The 20,543-nt window shown below is 48.5% G+C and overlaps 1 protein-coding gene across 1 annotated transcript in view; it reads left to right on the forward strand.

Annotated features, from left to right (window-relative positions):
* The first annotated feature begins 7,982 nt into the window (after positions 1-7,982).
* Positions 7,983-20,543, forward strand: part of LOC147679622 (zona pellucida sperm-binding protein 3-like) — a 32,672-nt gene continuing 20,111 nt past the window's right edge. The window contains exons 1-4 of the mRNA XM_086944734.1: positions 7,983-8,070; positions 10,544-10,734; positions 15,656-15,771; positions 16,993-17,081. Coding sequence (XP_086800860.1) covers positions 8,004-8,070; positions 10,544-10,734; positions 15,656-15,771; positions 16,993-17,081 — 463 coding nt within the window. The 5' untranslated portion in view covers positions 7,983-8,003. The remainder of the gene's footprint in view (positions 8,071-10,543; positions 10,735-15,655; positions 15,772-16,992; positions 17,082-20,543) is intronic.

Below are 20,543 nucleotides of genomic sequence, written 5' to 3' on the forward strand. Positions count from 1 at the left end.
ATGGCCAGAACTTTTGCAAGGATTTTATAGTCAAGGTTAAGGAGGGACAGTTGGCAGTACGAGGAACAGAGTGTAGGGTCTTTGCCCGGCTTCGGGAACAATACAATAACTGCCTCTCTCAAGGTGGGGGGGGCAGCCCGTTTCCAGCGCTTCTGCATACATTTCAACCAGGTGGGGGACCAGCAGTTCCTTGTAAACCTTGTAAAAATCTGCGGTAAACCCATCCAGCCCCGGCGCCGATGAGCTTTTCATAGAGTCTATGGCCTCCTCAACACTATCCGCTGTTATGGGGTGTGCCAGAAAGTCAATCATCCACCTGTCTAAGAACACCATGGCAATCTCATTCAAGTAATCCCCCCTCTCCGCGTCGTCGTCCATCAGGGTGGAAGTGTAGAGGTCGGTGTAGTATGATAGGAAGGTGTTGCAAATTTCAGAAGTGGTGTGCACCATGTCACCCGCCTGTCCCTTAAGTTCAGTGATGTAGGAATTTGAGCGGGGGGCGGAGAAGGTGGGCAAGCAGTTTGCTGGGCCTATCCCCCTTCCCATACTGCCTGGCGGCGTACGATCTCGCCATGAAACGAAGTTCCCTGTCGGCCTCCTCCCTGAACTCCACCATAAGTTGCAAGCGCCTGGCTTCCCTGTCCTCCGTGTGCTGGTGAAGTTGCTCCAAGTCTAGTGTCGCAATGTCGTGCTCTAAGCGCGAAAGGGTGGCCCGCACCTCCCGGAGCAGTCCAGTGTGTCTAGCGATGCATACCCCCCTGATGGTCGCCTTGAACCCCTCCCCAAGTACAGCATGCATGTCCACCGTGCCCTCGTTTAGCTCAAAGTAATCCACTATAGCCTCCCTGATTCCTTCAGTGAAAACTGGATCTTGTAAAGCCTTTCCAGGAAAGCGCCAAACCCTCTCGTAACCCCCTTCCCGCGGGACCCGGAGTTTACGTACGACTGGAGAATGGTCGGATAATGTGCGCGGAAGTGTTAACAGGTCAGTTACCCACCCTACCAGTTCTGGGGATACTAGCCAGTAATCAATCCTGGTCCAGGTGTCATGAAATGCTGAGTAGTGAGAATAGGTCGGAGTGGTAGTGTGCAGTAGCGCTTCAATGTCGACCAAGGAGAAGTGGGTGCAGATATCCCGCAGTACGGGGCGTGAGTGTGGTCGGGAGTCTGGGGTAGTCGCCGTGCAATCTCTCGGGGGGTCCAATAGGAGGTTAAAATCCCTGCCCATTAGAATCAGGCCCGGGTCAGAAGCCAATAAGTGCACCAGGATATCTCTGAAAAAGGCGGGGGTGTCAGTGTTAGGACCATATATCCCAATGAGAGTGACCTTGTGTCCCAGTAGGGTGCCCATGATGATGACGTATCTGCCGTCCGTATCGAGGACTGTGTGGTGTGGCCGAAACGGGAGCCGCTTGTGGATGCAGATCGCCACCCCTCTAGAGTATCTGTTGTAATTGGCAAAAAAGCGATGCGTGCCCCAACCCCTCGCTACCCCGGTCGCCGAGCCTGAGGACAAATGAGTCTCTTGTAGGAAGACAATATCGATCTTGTGTCTGGATATGTAATTAAAGACCTGCTTGCATTTTCTGACGTTGTTCAAACCTCTAACATTCCAAGACATGAGGGACAAGTCCGATGGGCCTTGCTGCAGTCCTAAGGCAGGCATGGCGACATCATAGAGTTAAATGGATCGCAGCATGATTCGATAAGGATCAAAACAGAAACTGTAAAGACTTTCATACACCTTCGTTTAGAAAAACAACAGACAAAAAAAAACCAATCCCACCCTCCACCCAGCCTCCAACAACACCCCGAGAGGACCACCCCACCCCGCACAAAAGAAGAACATAACAGCATGAAGAGCGAGAAAGTGAACGGAGGACGAACCCCAGGAATGCAGAAGAAATCAAACCAAACTCAGGTAAATCAGCGATCGCCAGGGGGGGCAGCGACGCCTCGACATCCGGGCAGTTTGGACACTTTTGTGGAGTGGGTAGATCAAGAAGGCACCGGTAGCGATGCCAGTGGATCACAATGAAAGTGAGGTAGCCAAAGTAAGCAAAACAGGCGTTAGCCCTGCCCAGCGTCCGTGAACAAGTCTATGCTTTGTTGAGTGTCACCCTGCGCCGGTGATTGCGCCCTTGAGGTGTCCGAGTGCTGTGAGCCTCCAGCTTTGTAGGTGCGACAGAACTCCTGAACTTCCGTCGGTGAGTCAAAGATGCGAGCCCTGCCGGCCACTTCCACCCTGAGGCGAGCAGGGTAAAGCATGCCGTATTTCAGGCCCAGATTGCGCAGTGTAGCCTTCACTCCTGTGTATTTCCTCCTCGCTTCCTGGACCATGGCGGTGAAGTCAGGGTAGAACGACAGAGAGTCACCTTGCCATCTGACCTCGCCCCTCTCACGGGCGACCCGCAGGGCCGCATCTCGATCCCTAAAGTTCATTAGCCTGGCGATGATTGGGCGAGGTGGAAGGCCCGGCTGTGGTCTCGGGCCCAGTGAACGGTGCGCCCTCTCCACCACAAAACCCTGAGTAAACTGGTCTCTCCCAAACAGTTCAATAAGGAGTTTTTCCACTAATATGTCCATACGGCCGGTCTGAGTCGATTCCCCCACGCCAAGAATGCGAAGGTTGTTGCGTCGTCCGCGCACCTCTAAATCCTCGTTCTTAATAGCAACTTCCTTCAGGATTTTCTCGACTCTTTCAAGGCGTTTCAGCGTCTTCGAGCCAGAATCCTCTATGTCGGAAATGCGAGCCTCTGCGACGTCAAGGCGGCGGTCATGTGCCTGCACTTTAGAGTCCATATCTGCAAGTTTTTGCTCCAGCGCGTCAAAGCGATTATCCAGTGCTTTGAATCCAGCCCTCATTTCGGACATCATGGTTGCGACCATCGTGGCGGCGCTGTCCAGTTGGGTAGGGGGGATCGGTTCCGTGGCGCCAGAGGCTCCGTCGCCGCCCAGTAGTGGAGTCTTGTCAAAACTAAGTTTACATTGGTTGGGGTCTCTCTTACCCATGGCGGCCGCAGTGGAGTACTCCGCGGGGGCCCAGTGGAGGGACAGGCAGGATAGATAGTGAGCAGTATAACGCACCGCTCTCGTGGATTCTGGTCGGGTGGAACGTTGACCACACTCGTGTTGAGGAGGCAGCGTGGAGTCGATGGGTCAGGGCAGGTAGTGTGGCAGCCAAGTGGCCAGGGTCAGCAGGGTGGCAACCGGCCTGGTGTAGATCCCCCAGGCCTGCGTGGATGGCAATGAAGGCACCCAGCAGCAAGTCCTCAGAGCGCCCACCGGGCTACGGGCAGGATCACTGTGCAAGAGGGCGGCCCAGGGCGTGAATAACGCCAATAAGAGACTTTTCTGCGCCTCTCCTGCGCAAGTATCGGGAGAGGGGAGAGCTTAGCAGAGGGGACCAGGTGGGGCCGCTCAGGCCCGAGGCAGACCCGCACCCAGAGCACCCACCCCCGTCCAGCAGACCCCTCCAGGTGCCGGCGCCCACCCCACCCCGCCACACAGTCCCCGCCCCAGGCAGCTGCCACGCGAGCCCCCGGCTCCCGCACACGCACTAGGCCGCAGGCCGTGCACGGCACAGAACCCGGAGCCCGCTCAGGCGGACCCCCAGGCAGGCGACAGCGGGAGGCAGCAACAGGCCCTCGGCCCCCACAGCGGACCCCAGATCGCGGGCGCAGTGTCTCAGCGCGGCACCTACCCGAGCTCTGGGCGCAGTGAGAGTGGCCACCGGAGGGGTGGCGGCCCGCTCCTCCGTCAGTAAGGGTCCCTCCTAGCACCTCCGGACTCGAACACCGCGCCGATCGGCAGCAAATCGCCGCCGCAGAAGGGTGGGTGATGAGAGAGGTGCTAGCAGCGTCTCAGGCTTCCAGGATGTCGTGCTTCATCCGCCCGGACAGCGGAGCTTCAGTCAGAGGCGGCCATCTTGGTCGCCTCCGTGGCCACGCCCCCCGGGATACTTTCTAAACTGATTGTAATACTGATCAACTTTGGGCCCGTTTAGGTTCTCTATGGGCGCCCCAGGGGCAAATAGGAGAAGTTCTTAAACAGGGAAATTTCAGGGGAGTGGGAAGCTCCAATGAGAGATATTCATACAAACCCAAATCAGGGTATGTTTAAAAGCAAAGATCTACACTATGAATTATTACGTGATTAGTACCTTAAATCATTGAAATTGTGTCATATGTACCAGAGAGCCAGGCCAAGTTGCTTGATGGGAAGTGGTAATGAAGGTACTGTGATGCATATATGGTGAGACTGTCTCAATTTAGTTCCCTTCTGAAGGGATGTAGCTAAAATTCTAAAGGATATCCTAAGTAATCCTCTTCTATTTAACCCAGGGTACTACTATGAGGAATCAGACCGCCCAATCATAAAAACCTACTAAAATTGGACTTCTATTTTGTTTGGTATGGTTGGGAGCAGTAAAACTAGCAGTCACTTACCTGTGGAAAAATGACTCACCATTGATGACTCAGTGACATTGGAAATGTTGGAATATATTAACAATTAATAATATATTAAAGATTAAGAAGTAACCTGCTATCAAGGACTTTAGTAGGGAGGCAGGGTTTCTATGTTTTCACCATTAACCTGGACTCTGATTTGTTAATCGATGCAGATATGACAACCTTTGAAGGTAAAGAAAACAAATAAGGGGTTGGAAGAGGCAATATAAATGCTCTATGTACGTACAGCAATTTTGTGTGTTAATAAAAAGAGTTTTAAAAAAAAGAAGTAACCTGCTAAGTCAGAGCATAAGAGATTAAATAGAATCTGGGGGCTTCTATTAGTACTTGTGTCGCAGTGTCTTCCGGAATTTGCATGTTCGGCCAGAATGAGAGCTCTGGGGCTTTCAACAACAACTTGACAAAACCATGGAACGGATGACTCTCCACAGATAGGTTTCATAGGGAATGATGTCTAATGGGTGCAAGTTTGTGAACATTTCAATAAATAAATCCACCGGAACACTGAAGGGGGGGACATGGAAGGGTAAATTTAGAGGGGGAGGTTGTAAGTAAGGTTTTTGGACGCATTTGCAATAAAACCTGTATTTTATGTTGGAACTTTGTTAAATGATGGCATCCAATTTTTATTTTATTTTCTAAAATCAATAAATATACTGTTTTAAAATGTACAGTCTTTCGGTGTAAATTCTCTCCAGCAGCAAAACAGGCACATTGCATACTATTCACAGCAAACAATTGAATTGTGACAATATGTCACTATAGCAAATTAAGACTGTGCCAATAATTTCCTGAACAACCTGATCTGATTTGCTTTATCATATGTGAAATGCAACTTTAACCTTGAAGGGCACTTTGCTGCTGAAGGAACACAAAAACTACAAAAGAAAGTGCTAAATTGGAGAAGAAAGCCGAGAGGATATACCTATGACGGAATGGAAGACTGATCAAGAGACTGATCCATTGATACTCAAAGGAACAACCACCCACATAGAGTGACTGATCCGTGGAAGCCGCAGTAGCAAAAGTGTTGTGAAACACAGGGATCTAGGGGTGCTGTGCAAAGAGAAATTATCTTGCAAGCAAGAGTTTTCCAGGTCTTATAGGACCTAATCCTTCAGATAGTGAATCTTAAAACTGACTCTACACCACACTAATCCATTGATATGTGATGGTCAAATTTCTTCAGCCACACAACATTCTGAACTGTGAGGTTCTGGATCCTTTGTACCTTCTTTTGTGCTTTCTACAGGCAGCCCAAATAAAGACAGTAGCAGTAATTGATTCAGTCAAGTAAGTGCACAGACCATAATCATCACAGGGTAATGTACACAAGATATAAATATGAGAACCCTTCCTAGGTGAAGCAGGGAGAACAGTTGAATCTGATTTATCCAATGAAGGAGACTCCTTTGTGTAAAAGGACTCTAAGAGACTCTCCCACCTTGGTGTCTGGTTGTATCAGGTCCCCACAAACTGAAGGCCAGACAATATAGTGCCAGATATGTTCATGGCTGCCAACCAACAGATGTTTTGTTTTGTTGGGCTTTAGTTTTGAAAACATTAACACTCATCCAGTTCTGAATACTTATCAGGCACTGACTCAAATTTAAGATGGAAATTTCGCCCAGACCATCTAACTATATGTATATTAGCCAAGTTATTGAGATGTTCCGGGATTTAACAGGTACTTCACAGAGCATAGCGGACATAGATGAGCATTGTTGACTCTCACAATGTTAAAAATGTGGAAGTATAAGCGAGTGAGGGCATACTTTAAACAAAGATGTAAACCAGGCTACCATTGTACAGACAACACGTACTTCTCTAAGTCAGGCTAACAGAACAGCATCACATAATATTGAACGTGGTGGAGCTAAAAAAAATGTGCCAATCGTGTCGCCCAACTTGGTTCTAGTTCACCCACACTAATAGTCAATGCTTTCTTTGAACCTATGCCTAGACAAAATCTACACTGCCAGGAATTCAAGATTCTATATTCGAAGATTCCCTGCTAAATTATAGAAGGCGGTGATGGTCTGGAGCAAAGGCTCGAAGACTTGAGGTTGGAAAGATAACATCTGGGGAGGCAGGGGTAATTGTATGGAGATGCCCAGGTACTTTTTCTACACACGTAGGAAGGACAGAAGACCAAGTATTATATATAAAATGCTTTTACTCGCTCATGAGCACTCAGTCACAAGTCATCACTCCACTAGATTCACACATTTCTACTAGTGTTCTTGAAATCTAAAACAAGATACCTTAACAAGAAAACTAAAGGACCCAATGAGTGCAATACATTGATGTTAGACATCCGCAGAACACCTTTATTTCCAACATTCAACCGAGGACTACAAATCCCAGAATTCAATATGTCCATAAGGATCAGCAGAGGCCCCACATCACGGAGAGCAGGCCTTCAACGGAGTTCCATTATCATGGACGAGACAGGGATAGCAACTTTCAAAGCAGGTAAGTGTTCCTATATCAAATGCTATGCATTCAGCCAGTCCTAGCTTTTTAACCAACGGCACAATGCTTTCTGGGAATTGATGTACTGGTTTTAATGTTGTAAGTATGGGCTCACAAACTTCACTAGTTTCACACATCTCTACTAGTGTTCTTGAAATCTAAAATTACATACCTCAAAGAATGCCCTGAAGGACCTAATGAGTGCAATACATTGACGCTTAGACATCCGCAGAACACCATTACCTCCAACATCAATTCATTCAACCGAGGAATACAAATCCCAGGATTCAATGTGTCAAGAAGGGTCAGCAGATGTCCCATTTCAGAGAGAGCAAGCCTTCAAATGAGTTTAGGTATCAGGCAAGAGATAGGGATGGCATTTTTCAAAGTAGGTAAGTGTCACCATATCACAAGCCAAATGTTCACCCAGTCCTGGCTTTTTAGCCAACCGCACAATGCATTCTGGGACATGCAGTTCTGGTTTTAATTTTACAAATATGAACTTCAAAACGTATGCAGGGTGTTTGCTAAAAAAAACAACAAGACAAGCCAAAAGTGTCACACATTTGACACTGGACCAATTGGAAGGTACAGCCAAACCAAACTCTAGCAGCGAGGGAAGAGTAGGAGAGGTTCGGTCATGTATGAGAAGAGGGGAGGGAATGTGGGGAAAGCCTGCAAAAGATTCAGTGTCGAGAGGAGGAGGGGCTCAGCAGAGGTCCAGTGAAGTAGGGTAGCGCTCCGTGTAATCTCGTACAATGTTTTCAGTCCGTGGCTAGGTTTCCACTGATAACCTAATCGTTTGAGGTAGTGTAATACGCTGAATGTAGGCTTCTTTTGCTTCCTGTTGAAAAACACGGAGAGCGGCTGTAGGTCCGAGCGCCGCAGGGCTCAGCAGCCCCCTCAGCAGTGAGTGTGAGGTATTTGCGAGCAGCAGCACCTGAGCCGGGCTGACGTAGCGGCTGTGCACAGGTGTGGTCCGGGCAGTAGTTATAAAGCCTGCTCAAGGCCGCTGTTCTTTTCCCGCCACTCTTCTCTCAGTCTACGGCCGCCGTCATGATGACACGATGGGTGCTGCTGTTTCTTGCTCTTAGTTGGAGTCCAGTTGTAGTTTCACAGCCTCGTACGTTATTTAAAATGCTTCCTTTTGAGACAGATTCCGTGTATTGCATGTTTCTCCACCAGGGGCGATTCGGGCAGATCACCTGACGGCATTCGCACTCCATGCCACCCGAGACTGTTTCTTCTGCTCAATGTTTTACCCCGAATGCTTCGTGTTGAAGGCTCCGAGCTGGTAGCGGCGCCTGCTGGCCTGAGTGGGGTGGATCCATTAGGAAGTCACGTGTGTTGTTTGTATATCTCCTCTGCTAGTGGACATAATGGGTGGTGTAGCTTGTTTATTTTGGTGGTCAGTGCCCTTATGTGCTAAAAATGCCTGTCAGGTCACTTGCTTGACACCCCTTACCCCCTCTACCGCGCCCACTCCCCCCCCCCCCCCCCCCCCCCCCCCCGCCCAGCTGCCCTGCCAAGGGGCTCCATGTATTGAATGTCAGTCATTTTTTAAAAATCTTGAGCCACCCGTAGTTTCATCCTGGAATTGTGGGGTTTATATACCAGTAAGGATTGGGGAGTGGAAGGTAAACCACAAATCCAAGAATCCGCGCTTGTACTGTCCCTGTGCCATGCTCTCCCAGAAAAATCATAATAGAATCTAAGTCGTGTTATCTATCTGACTCTGTAACTTCTCGCCAACCTGCAGGTTTTGGTTGGTGCATACAAAGTACAAACACCTTACATCACGAATAGTGTTTCCTTTTTTTCATGTGATCGCTACAGGTGATGTCAAAGTATATCATACAGTGCATCGATCTCTTTGGCCTGCATCACACCTGCGAGGTCAGTGATAATCACATGCCCCCGCTTGGACCCCGTTCCTATAAAAAAAATCTTAGCTCTCTTTTACCCCTTCCAGTGCCTAAATTGTTCAAATAAAGTGTGGGCGCCCAAGGCTTTTCTTAGGAGCCCACTGTAGCCTAACGCGTTGCTGAATACCAAGGTTGCCCGGTCTTAATTACGCCTCATGCCTGTTTCCACCAATCACTTCCCAGGGCTAGACCCGTTGACAGATTATTTTTCCTCCATGCTTTATCCGTTTGTCTGTTTTTCTATGTTTCTCCCCCTTTTTAGGTCTGTCTGCTAATGAAAAAGTCAGTCCTAAGAAATGTCAGTGCCTGCTACCACCTGAGACCACCGGCGCAGTTTAAGCCCTTCCTTCTCCTCTGTTTACCTTTTGCAATTGATAACCGCTTCGAATGCTCTTTTCTGTATCTGTCCTGCGTCCCTTTTAATTAAAGCTTCATGTGAAGTGCTGAATCCGTTCTATATTTTCGGTGTAAGACAATGGGTGCCAGTACTCTTTCTTACAAGTGAGATTCTAGTTTTTCGAAGTTTGTTTCCCTAATTTGCTAGTCTGTTAGCTGTTTCCCTAGGGTCTATCAATAATAAGAGGCCTTCTTCACACATGAGCCTATTCAAATGCCAGGATAAAAAAAGAACCTGTCTGCATCCATAAAATGTTAAGCAAAATGTGTCCACAATGCTTATCAGATGCATGTTTCCTAGACATTTTTGATCTTGCTAGACTTCACATGCTGTTAGATGCCAGGCATATTGTGGCTTACCAAAAGCATGAAGGGACTAGGAGCCCAGCCATTGCTTACCATTGCTTGGCTTTCCTGTCACTGATTGCCTGCTTCTTATTCTTGTCCACCTTCTGTCCCTCCCATAGAGCTTTTCCTCTTTCAGAACTCCTTGATTGGATGGAGTCTCTGCTTCACTGCTTGCACTCCAAGCACCTTTCTCCTCCTGTTTAATCACTTCATGAGTGCATGGGTTTTCGAGCAGTCTCCCTGGTGTACCTGCATCCCCCTGCACTCAATGTTCTATTGCCCGAGTACTTCTCACTGCAACATCTGTGTTGGTTTTCCTTTAAACTTTAGCCGCACTCGACACCATCCCATCGGGGATTTTGTGCATTGTAGCTGGGGCACAGAGGTAAGACCTATGGGCTTTTGCCAATTTTTTTTCAAGTGTTTGTCTAAATGGATCCATTTAGCATAACCAAGACTACAACTCCCAGAATGCGTCTCCCTAGCGAAAAGCACAAAAATGAATCCCTTGGACTCGTCTGTTAGTGCAAATATTGGAGACTCATTTGAAGGTGATGTGTGGGGATATCCGAGGCTTTAAGCTGGAGATGCCAGCAGAGGTGGGCCGAAGGGTGGCTGGAGAGGGATGTAGAATACGATGGGGTAATGTCTATTTTATTATGGAAGGTGGTGTAAATGTAGGGCTAAAGGGGTATTGTAATGAAGGCTAATTTGATGAAGAGCAGTGGTAGGCATTTATGACGACACAAGAGTAGGTAATTTGATTTGGACAGGGGTGAATCTGTACCAATCTCTCATTCCATCGTATTGGTTTTTTTTGTTTCTTGGGCTGGACGTAGTTTTGTGAACTCCAGTGTCTTGCTGGACAGCCAGAACTGCCATAAACCTATCTCTTTTGCGACCTGTCTGACATGTATTTCTTTCCAGCCCCTAGTAACTCCTTCTTCTACAATTGCAATGATACCGTGATTGTCCTGGCCATGAAGAGAAACCCGCTGGGTACCGGTGCTCTTCTGCCAAAGTACCTGACACTGGGCTGGTGCGGCTACTCCATCGCGGACGTGGATGGCTATGTCATTTTCGAGTACAGGCTGAACAGCTGTGGCTTTTCCAGGCTGGTAAGGGTCCTGGGATGAATAGTTCTCTAGTGGGAGGGTGGCTTGAATGCGGAGCAAGAGTGAACAGAATTTGAAGGGTTTGAAGGCAGCAAAGCTTGGGTAGCATGGTAACTTGTAGATGGGCATCCTATTATTCATCCAGGCTGCCTCACCACAATCAATCTGGGGTTATAAAGCGTGCTACTCGCGCATGAGGGGTCTCAAGGTGCTGGGGAGCTCCGGTTCAGGCAAAGAGCCAGGTCTTGAGGTTCCTCCTGAAGGTGTGCAGGGTGGGTGAGTCTGATGTTGATCCAAAGCTCATTCCAAGCGTTGGCTGCGACATAGAACAACTCTTCCTCCTGCTCTGGTTCTGCGGATGCGGGGGGTGTCTGTGCAGGCAAGGTCGGCGGAGCGGAGGTTTCTTTTGGGTACGTGGCAGGAGACTCTCTCGTTGAGGTTCATGGGTCCAATGTTGTGGAGAGACTTGTAGGCATGGGTGAACAGTTTGAAGGTCTCTCTCTTCTCGACGGGGAGCCAGTGGAGGCCTTGTAGGTGTTGGGTCATGTTTGTGCCGTGGGGTTCCGAGGACAACTCTGGCTGTGGTGGTTTGGAGCTTGTGTAGGAGAGTTTTGTTAATTCCGGTGTAGAGGGCATTGCCGTAGTCCAGTCTGCTGGTTAGGAGTGCGTGGGTGATGTTTTTCCTGCATTTGGGGGGTATCCATTTGAAGGTCTTGCGGAGGATCCAAAGGCAGTTGAAAGTGGTGGAGGCAATGGAGTTGGTCTGGCGGGTCATGGTCAGGTAAGAGTCTAGGGTGATGCTGAGGTTCCGTGCATGGTCTGTTTGAGTGGGCGGGCTCCCGAGGGCAGCGGGCCATCAGGTGTTGTCTGAGGCAGAGGGTCCGAGGATGAGGACCTGTCTTCTCAGAGTTGAGCTTCAGGCAGCTGTTTTTCATCCAGGCGGCGACATCCTTCATTCCTTCCTGGAAACAGTCTGGTGTTGTCGGGGTTCTTCGTGAGGGAGAGGATGAGCTGGGTGTCGTCTGCGTCAAAGACTATGCTGAGCCCATGCTGTCTGACGATGGCGACGAGGGGGGCCATGTAGATGTTGAAGAGCATGGGGCTTAGTGATGATCCTTGGGGTACTCCGCAGGTGATCTCTGTGAGTTCAGAGAGGAAAGGGAGGAGTCTGATACTTTGGGTCTGCTGGAGAGATAGGAGCAGATCCATGTGAGATCGGTTTTTCGTATCCCAGCGTCGTGCAGTCTGGCAGCGAGTGTGGTGAGAGCTGCGAAAGCTGCAGAGAGGACTAGAAGTATGAGGGCCGCGGGGTGTCCCTGGTCGAGTAGCATGCAGATGTCGTCTGTAGCAGTGAGGAGGGCGCTCTATGTGCTATGATTGCTGCGGAACCCGGACTGGGAGTCTAGGATGGAGTTCTCTTCAATGAAGGCGGTCAGCTGGGTGTTTAAAAGTCTCTCAGTGACTTTGGCAGCGAAGGAGAGGAGATAGATGGGCCAGTAGTTCTTCAGCTCTGGGTCGGCCATGGGCTTCTTGAGGAGGTATTTGATTTCCGCCGGTTTCCAGTTGTCTGGGAAGATGCCAGATTCGAAGGAGGCATTAATGGTCCAGCCTAGTTCGGGTGCAATGGTGGCGGTGGCTCTGTGGAAGAGGTGCGGAGGGTGGGTCCGTAGGGGGCTCCTGTGTGGGTGTTCCTCATGGTCGCCTTGATGAGTTCGATGGTGGTGGCATTCTAGGTAGTGATGGTCGGCTCTGTCCATGGTGGGTGGGGGCTGGTGTTTGGCATCTGTTCTCTGAAGTTGTCGTAGAGGGTCTTAGGAGCTGAGTTTGCTGCAGAGCTCCTGGGATGGTGTGACGTCCGTGGCTTCGCTGGGGGTTTGGTGAATTGTTGTATGACGTTGAAGAGTTTTTGGTGTTGGTTGCGTTGGTGAGGATTTTGTTCTTGATGAACATCTGCTTGGTGTCTCTTATGTGCTGGTGGTATTCTTTCAGGGCACTCCAGTAACTGTTGAGGTCTTCCATGGTTTTCCATTTTCGCCAGGCTTTCTCGAGGTGACTGCAGGATCTCCTGTTTTTTTGGAGTTTGGTGTTAAACCAGGCAGCTTTCAGTTGGTGTTGTTTGCTGGGATGGTGGAGGGGTGTTAGCTTGTCGGCGCATCTGGAGATCCACCGGTGGAATTCCTTGGCTGTGGAGTTGGCTTCAGTTTTTGCAGAGGGAGGGTCTAGGAGGAGGGTGGTGTTTAGGTGCTCCTCTGTGATCTTATTCCAGTTTCTTCATGGTGGTCGTGGGGCGGGTTTGGGTCCTGTGGTGGCGTTGAAGGTAAAGTGTACGCAGTGGTGGTCCGTCCAGAGGGGCTGTGAGGTGTGGCTGAAGTGGATGTTGGACCCCCCCTTTGAAGATAAGGTCAAGGGTGTGTCCAGGTCTGTTTGGGGGTCATGACGAGCTGCGTCAGTCTGAGGTTGGAGAGGTTGTTGTGGAGGGTGATTGAATCTGGGTTGCTGCGGTTGTCGAGGTGGAAATTGAGGTGTCCGAAAAGTATATAGTCCTTAGAGGTGATGGTGTGGGGTGTGACGAGGTCAGCAATAGTAGTTGCGGACTGGGTGCGAGATCCTGGGGGTCTGTAGGTGAGGGTGCAGCATGGTGTCGTCCTTGGGTTGGTCTGAATCTGGAAGTGGGAGGTGTGTTGGGGTAGGGGTCATTTGTGTTGGAGATGGAGTTGAAGGGAGGTCTTGTGTGTGATGGAGAGTCCTCCACCAGGTCGATGGGGGTGGTCCCTTCTCTGGATCTTGTATCCGTCGGGAATGGTGGTGGTGATGTCTGGGCTGGGAATGGCGTTTGTCCAGGTTTCGGTGAAGGAGTAGTTGGGTGAGAGGGTGTCGAGCAGGTCCCAGATCTTTAAGGCGGGCCTCTGTAGGGACGTATGTTGAGGAGGATGCATGTCAGGGCTTCGGTAGTGCGGGCTTCCAAGGAGTCTCTGGCTGTCATGTGTGCGCTGTTGATGGTGAAGGATCATCTGCAAGAGAACTGTCCTTGGGTGGTGTCAGGTGCGTCCCTTTGGCAGTCGTCGTGTCTTCTGGGGTTGAGTGCGTGGAGGGCAGAGGCGTATCAGCAGGGTTCCCTAGATCCAGGGTTTCTAGCACTGGCTGCGGTTGGGTGCAGACGGACTTGCCTTAGCACGCCCACTGTGCGAAAGCACGGCTGTTGCCATTAAGTAGGGAAGAGGGTGGGACTAGAGGAAGGGAGGCGGGAGTGGGCTGTCTGGGGAGAAGCTGCAGGGGCAGCAGCGGCAGGAAAAGTATAGTAAACCAACATCCAGTGGTAAACCAAATACCGCAGAGTAAACAGCAAGGCACACAGTAATATTATGAACAACAATGAAGAGAAATCGGGGAGCAAACGGAATAAAACGGAATAGCGGGCAGTGGGGAGAATACCTGTGGCACTGGGGCGGTTTGCCGGTACGAACACTGCTCAAGGAAGGGCCCTGCACTGGGCGGTGCAGTGAGGCTGCGCTGCTGGGGAGAGTGCTGTCCTGGACCAGAGGACCACTGTCTGGGGGCATAAAGAAACCCTTTAAGGGAGCGGACAAAACTGCAGAAAGAGGTCCTGTTGGTTGCAAGAGGTAAAACTAGTGGTAATGGGAGGCAAAGGAAGCAGTGCTTAATTTGTGTTTAATAAAAAAAAAAAAAGTGCCAGGGCATCTTGCACCACCCATTATCCATGTCACTGCTCCAAATGGCAGTACCAACTCCACTAACATCACACTTATACAAGCATGACAATTCAGACTTTCAATATACATTAGAACTTTGGAATGTTGTGCACTCTATTGTAGTATTGTAGACAATGGAGTGTTCTGGGCTTCTACTGGCTGGTAGAAGCATGGAGAGCAACATTCCAATGTTTTCCTTTTACAGCTGCTTCCAGTGGCATAGGTAGACCTTGGCCCATCCATGGTGGTCTGTTTTCTGCCCTGCAGCAGCTGTGTTGAGGAGCGGGGGGTTTGGGTGCTGGGAATTGCTGACAGACCGAGCGAGGGGAAGCCGCTGCCCCCAAAACTTGGCCTGCCACTGCTTGCTACGCCTCTGGATGCTACTGTGAGCAAAGGCCTCTTGGAGCCCTAGGGGATTTAAATCCCTTTTGGCTCCGAAAGGCCTTTGTTTTTGCGAATTAGAACATTATGTCCACTAGGAGCAGAATGTTCTAATAGCCTTAGAGCCCTCCTAGGAGGCTCTACCTGCCATTAAAGGCCCGCTCCCTTGTTAAAGCCTTCTGCTTGAGCCTTTAATGCTGGAGCAGGCCTTCAATGGCTGGTGGAGCCTGCTAGGTCAGGCTCTAAGGCCTTATTAAACATCACTTATGCCTGCCCCAGCTATTATTGTAGCTTATGATGGCAGCGATTAGTAATTTTTAATGTATATTGAATTCTTAAACTGTGGAGCTCATCACTAAATTAGACAAACCGTACCACCATGTGGTGGGCTGTCATAAGTGTGGGTGTTGACAATTGAAAGCCGAGCACTGGATACCACCTGCTCATATTAAGCACTGAGAGCGAGTCTTCTACTGACTGGTATAAACGAGAGAATGATGATTGTTGGGAGGAGACCTGGAGGCATTGAGAGAATGTAGATGCTTGGTTCTGGGAGAAACTGGGGTGAATGGTGATGTTTGAATTGCGATCCATAGGTATATCACAAGAAGGGATCAACAACTCCTCTTTGGGTGAAGGTGCTCATTGGTGCTGCTTTTGTAATGGTGTGCGGAGGGAAAGGATTTATGTTCATGGAGGTGGATGGAGTAGGATGTGTTTTAATAGTGGGCTTTTTGACAAATTTGCACTGGTTTCTCACTTTGTCTAACACTGGTGAAAACCTTTTCTCTGGGAAATATATTTACCAGTCACCTCTGGCTTCTCGTTTGCAGACCTCTGGCATGACAGTGGAATATTCAGCTGATCTAATCTACAGCCCACCAGCTGGCACCAGCAACCAGCGGTACTCCACTCCCTTCGCAAAGCGAATTAATTGCACCTTGTTCAAGTAAGTTTCACCCTCAACACCCTTACCCCATCCTAAACCCATAATTCCAAAACAGCTTGGTTCCTTGGCAGTGGTACAGCTGAAGAGCAGGAACTTTAGTCCAAGATGCACCAACTGGTTGCTATGGAGGGAAAATTGCATTTGTAAGTCCCATGGGCAAGATGGCTTACTCAACAGATCTGACGGAGTCTTACTCTTAAGGTGTTGTGTGGTTATGATGAACAGCGATTCCCTTATTTGTAGGGTTGTAGTGCTCAGCCAATTTGGAACCTCTCAACACGCCCCATTTTGCCATGAACACTCTTGTCACAATGGGGGTTTACCTAAGATTGGAAAGACAGGGGCCACAGTGATGGCAATGACATCTAGCATGTATGTTGTACCGCTCTCAAAGCTGTTAGTGAAATACTATAGATGGGTTTGAGATGAGCAGCCGTGTGGTCTTACTCTTTGGATTGATTTCTGTTTATGGTGATGTGCCTCCTGAATATTGAAATCCCAATATCAATGGGACACCGTATCGAGAACAGGATATCGAAAATAAGATCTAGACAGATCACAGTTTAGATTTCCTATACTGATCTCCACATGTACAAATGCGGGACCTGCATCTTCAAGGTACCGAGGTGCACTTATTAGTTGTAAAGTTACTTCCCTGGAATGTGCTTACTTTTCAATATTTTGTCCCTCTATATTCATGTACGACAATGTTTTACCAAAATGTTGGTGGTGATGGATCAGTAGTACAGATCTTTAGAGCAAATGTGTAATAATAATGCAGCAGCTTTGGCAGGTCAACATGTTTCATTAAGGTGTTTCTGTTAAGGTGTTGCAGAAATGGGTTCCTTGTAGCCCATACTGGGTTAAGTTGGACCCCCAGGAATGAGGCATAAATCTCATACAGACCGTTCTGAGAGCATTGATGATGATGCAAGGTACAATGACGTGGAGTAGCCCAAATCGGTGCTAAGTACAAGGGGGTGTTTAAGAGTCAGAGTGCCGAGAACTGCCTCCTATTTTAGCTATATGGCCCCTAAGGAAAGCCCCACAGAAGGAAGAGCATCTTGGGGCAAGAATTGGGTTTTCTTTCATGCTCCACAGAATGCATTATACTTCAGAGGCTGACTAAGTGTATAAAACAGCGGTAGAAAGAAAATGTTTTTTTGTGAATGGTTTTAATGTCTCCATTTTTCTATCACTTTATTGTATTTCTTTCTGGAGTCCGGCCCCATCTCCTACTCCAAGCAATCTTGCAGTGACCCAGCTGTCCGGTTCCGGAATCCTGAACTTTCGTGCAAGTCTGATGAATGGTAAATACAGTCTGATTTATTTTTATTTGTTTGTCCAACTCACTAGTAGCAGCTTGAAGTATTTACAGCCCGTAATATTTACGGTAGTAGCTATGCATAGGAGAAAAATCAGTGTTGCTAAATATTCTGTTATGGTAATACATTTTTTTTATTGACCCTGGAAATGTTGCTCCTCTAGCTACTAATCGGCGGGCAGACTTGTCGGAGTAAGAAATCGCTATGCACCTTGGGGCCAAACCCGACTACCAGCAGCAGCAGCAGTTTTAGCAATGCATGGTGGATGTACTGTTTTTTTTGTGCGCTATTTGAACGGACAAAGCCGTATACTTGATTTGGAGCAGACTGTGGTTGAATTGTTCTTTCCATGTCCTGTTTAGTGTTCCCTCCCTCGGTCAAACACGAGGCTTTGATGCTTAGCATCCTGGGGTGGAAAATTGTTCTGCTTTAGTCAGTCCTTCTTGCTTGTGAATTGAGGAATCTGGGTCTCTGATGGGGAGGCTGGGAAAGCGACCCATGTGTAAGTGCACATGCGTCAGCTACGAAAGGGATCATCGCAGATGTGGCATCTCATTGGGCATGGTTGAGGTGTAGTTTGAAAAGTATCATCTTGCTGTCATTTTACTTCAGTTGTTGCCTTATTCACTCACCTTCTGCATTCCTTGCTTAATATTGGCACGTGGAATACGTTTTCAGTAGCCTGTTGAAATAAAGGGATGCCAAAAACAAAAAGTGGTGAATACTGCTGAACTTTATTACTACTGACTTTCAGGGTGGGGGTCTGCCAGCCGACTGCCCCACACAGATTCAAAACTCGATGGAATGTGGATGCCACCATAACATAGTTTGCTTCTGCAAGCAATGATGTTACTCACCTTTCTCCAATAAGAAAATACAATATTATGTACGAGATATACAATCTCATATCGGTAAGAAATTAGAAAAATAAGGCATAACACACATTGTACTGCAAGGAAGTGATGTTCATGCCTAATCAATGTATATTGGGCTCCTGAGTCTACTATAACCCATACTACTTCCCTATTCATCTTTATGGAGCAAAACGGATGATCTCCCTCAACAACCCCTGATTTGTTGACATGCAAAATGAATTCTTCTGTCCCCATTTTTTCACATAGGCAATTAAGAGCAGATTTTAGACACTCCAATTCTTCCCAAGCACACAATAGCAAAATGCCTTTTTAGTTTACACTTCCCGCAAGTCTACCTCACTCCGGGCCATTTTAGTCAGCGGCCACTGACACTATTTCTAATTCAAAGTCACATTTATGATTAGTCCGTTTCACTAACTCCTCTTTCATAGTCTTCAGACACAATTTCTCTAAAATCTTTGTTGGTATTCTCCGCTCGCTGCACAATGTCAGTAGCTTTTTGTAGCAATAAATTGGTTTACCGCTTCTCCTTCTTGCTGTTTACATTTTTTTGTTTTTTTTTCTAATTTATCCCTCGGGATCTCACCCAAGTAACTCTTATAGTTACAAGAAGCGGCTAATAGTCTCAACACCGCTACAAAAGTTTCTACCCATGTGCCTGCCAATTGTCCCCTCTTTAAAATTTTGAATCTCGACCACCTCATCCTCCTTACTTCCAAAAGGAATCTGCAATTTAATCCTGCTGCTTCCATGGAAGCGTGGATACTTCCTTTCCATACAAGCGCTGGCCCTCCTGGTGGACTTTTACCTTCAACAATTGGCGATGCTAATCTGGTGAAACAACTTGGTAGTGAAGACGTGTACTCCACTTGCTCTGCTCTTGTACAGCTAGCCTTGAAGTTCACTCCATGTGTACTTGGAATATCAGAATTTGTCCTTGCAGGGTCCCTGCACTTTCAGTTAAAAAATAATAAATGAATGACCACAACAGTGCAGCAAATAGTGTCTTTCTTGATTTCTAACATGTACAACAGTGTTAAGATTTTGTAAGCCACACTTTTACAACCATACGATGTCCTTTAATCTTAAACTCAGTTGCCCACGTTGCTGTTTCCTAGTAGCAGGTAAATCAGTGGAGGCAAAGTATTGGCACGTGTCCTAGCCACCAATGGAGTTGAATGATGATGCACAGCAGCATAGTCTCATGCCAGAGATGGATACCAATCCACGCAGTTGCACCAAATGCCAACAGACATGTTGGCAGGGCTTTGGTATCACGTGCTTTCACCCCCAACCAGAGCACTTGGTCTAACGGGTCTGGTGGTCCCCACGGACTCGGCCTTGACTAAGGGGGGGGCAGGTGGGCTGAGTACGTTTGGCAGCCCTCCTGTGAGATTACCACCCATGCGCTCACAGGACGGGCAAACCCATGGTGCGCCCACATGCCTGCCCTGGATTCAGATTGGAATCGAGGGCAGGCGGGCAGTGCGGCAATGGCATGGCGGTGGTCCGTTGGGCACATAGGAGAACCTAACATGCAGATCACCGCAGTGACTGCGTCTACAGCACGCTTCTGCATATTGTGCATGCTACACCATACAGGAACATAGGTGCAAGTATAGGGAGGCACATGTGCCCCCTCACACGCACCCCCATAGGCTAATTTGCCTGTGTGCCCTGTTAGAGACACTCCTTACTTGCATGTCTGCCACTCTTTTTCTCGGTGGGCTCACTGCCATGAAATTGGTGGTGGAAATGCTGCTCTGAATATGCTCAGTGGTGCTGGCATTGGCACTGCCAGTATATTCCTACCCCTTAACTCATGCACTGCTGTGGGATCCTGGAACCCGCTGGAGGCGGTGGTCCTGTGGTCTGACTGCCACACTACGAATACGGCGGGCAGACCCACAGGGGTGGCAGTGGTCAGACTACCCCAGCAAGTATGGTGGTCCTAGGACCACCATAGTCTTAAAATTCCTAATTGTGACCTGCACCCTCTGAGCAAGGAAGTGGCATCCAAGCCAAGGGGTGCTCTCCTCACTTGTGCCATCAGTGAAATATGGGGTGCACAAATTCAGTGAGTAATGCGACGTTTATTGGTATCTGACTTCAGGGAGGAATCTACCAGCTAATTGCCCAGTATAGTCTACACTCCATGTAATGTGGATGCCATCATAGCATTCATTGCTCCCAAAAGGTTGTCCGTTACACCAGCTCCCCATTTGTTAGCATGTTCCTGAGCTCAGTCACCTACTTACTTTGATCCCTCAGCATAGGGTATAGACTGGCGGGGGGGGGGGGCAGATGAGGACTGTATGAAGAATCATGCCTCTCCCTGCCTTCTAAATATTCATGTTGAAGTTTTGCAAAACATTGGTATTGGGCTGATCTTCAAATGCTAACGTTGCCTGTACCACATGTGCTTTAATTGTGATCTCTCCCCTAGCAGAAGCCTATCCATGTCCAAACCGTTTGCCACTCCTACCTTCTTAAACGTATACCTTCCTACTGGTCTAGTATGAACATTTAATCTGCATGCTCTCGAGTGAAATACTCCGTGTTCTACATCGTA

Source organism: Lissotriton vulgaris, chromosome 11, assembly GCF_964263255.1.
Source record: "Lissotriton vulgaris chromosome 11, aLisVul1.2, whole genome shotgun sequence".
Classification (NCBI taxonomy): domain Eukaryota; kingdom Metazoa; phylum Chordata; class Amphibia; order Caudata; family Salamandridae; genus Lissotriton; species Lissotriton vulgaris.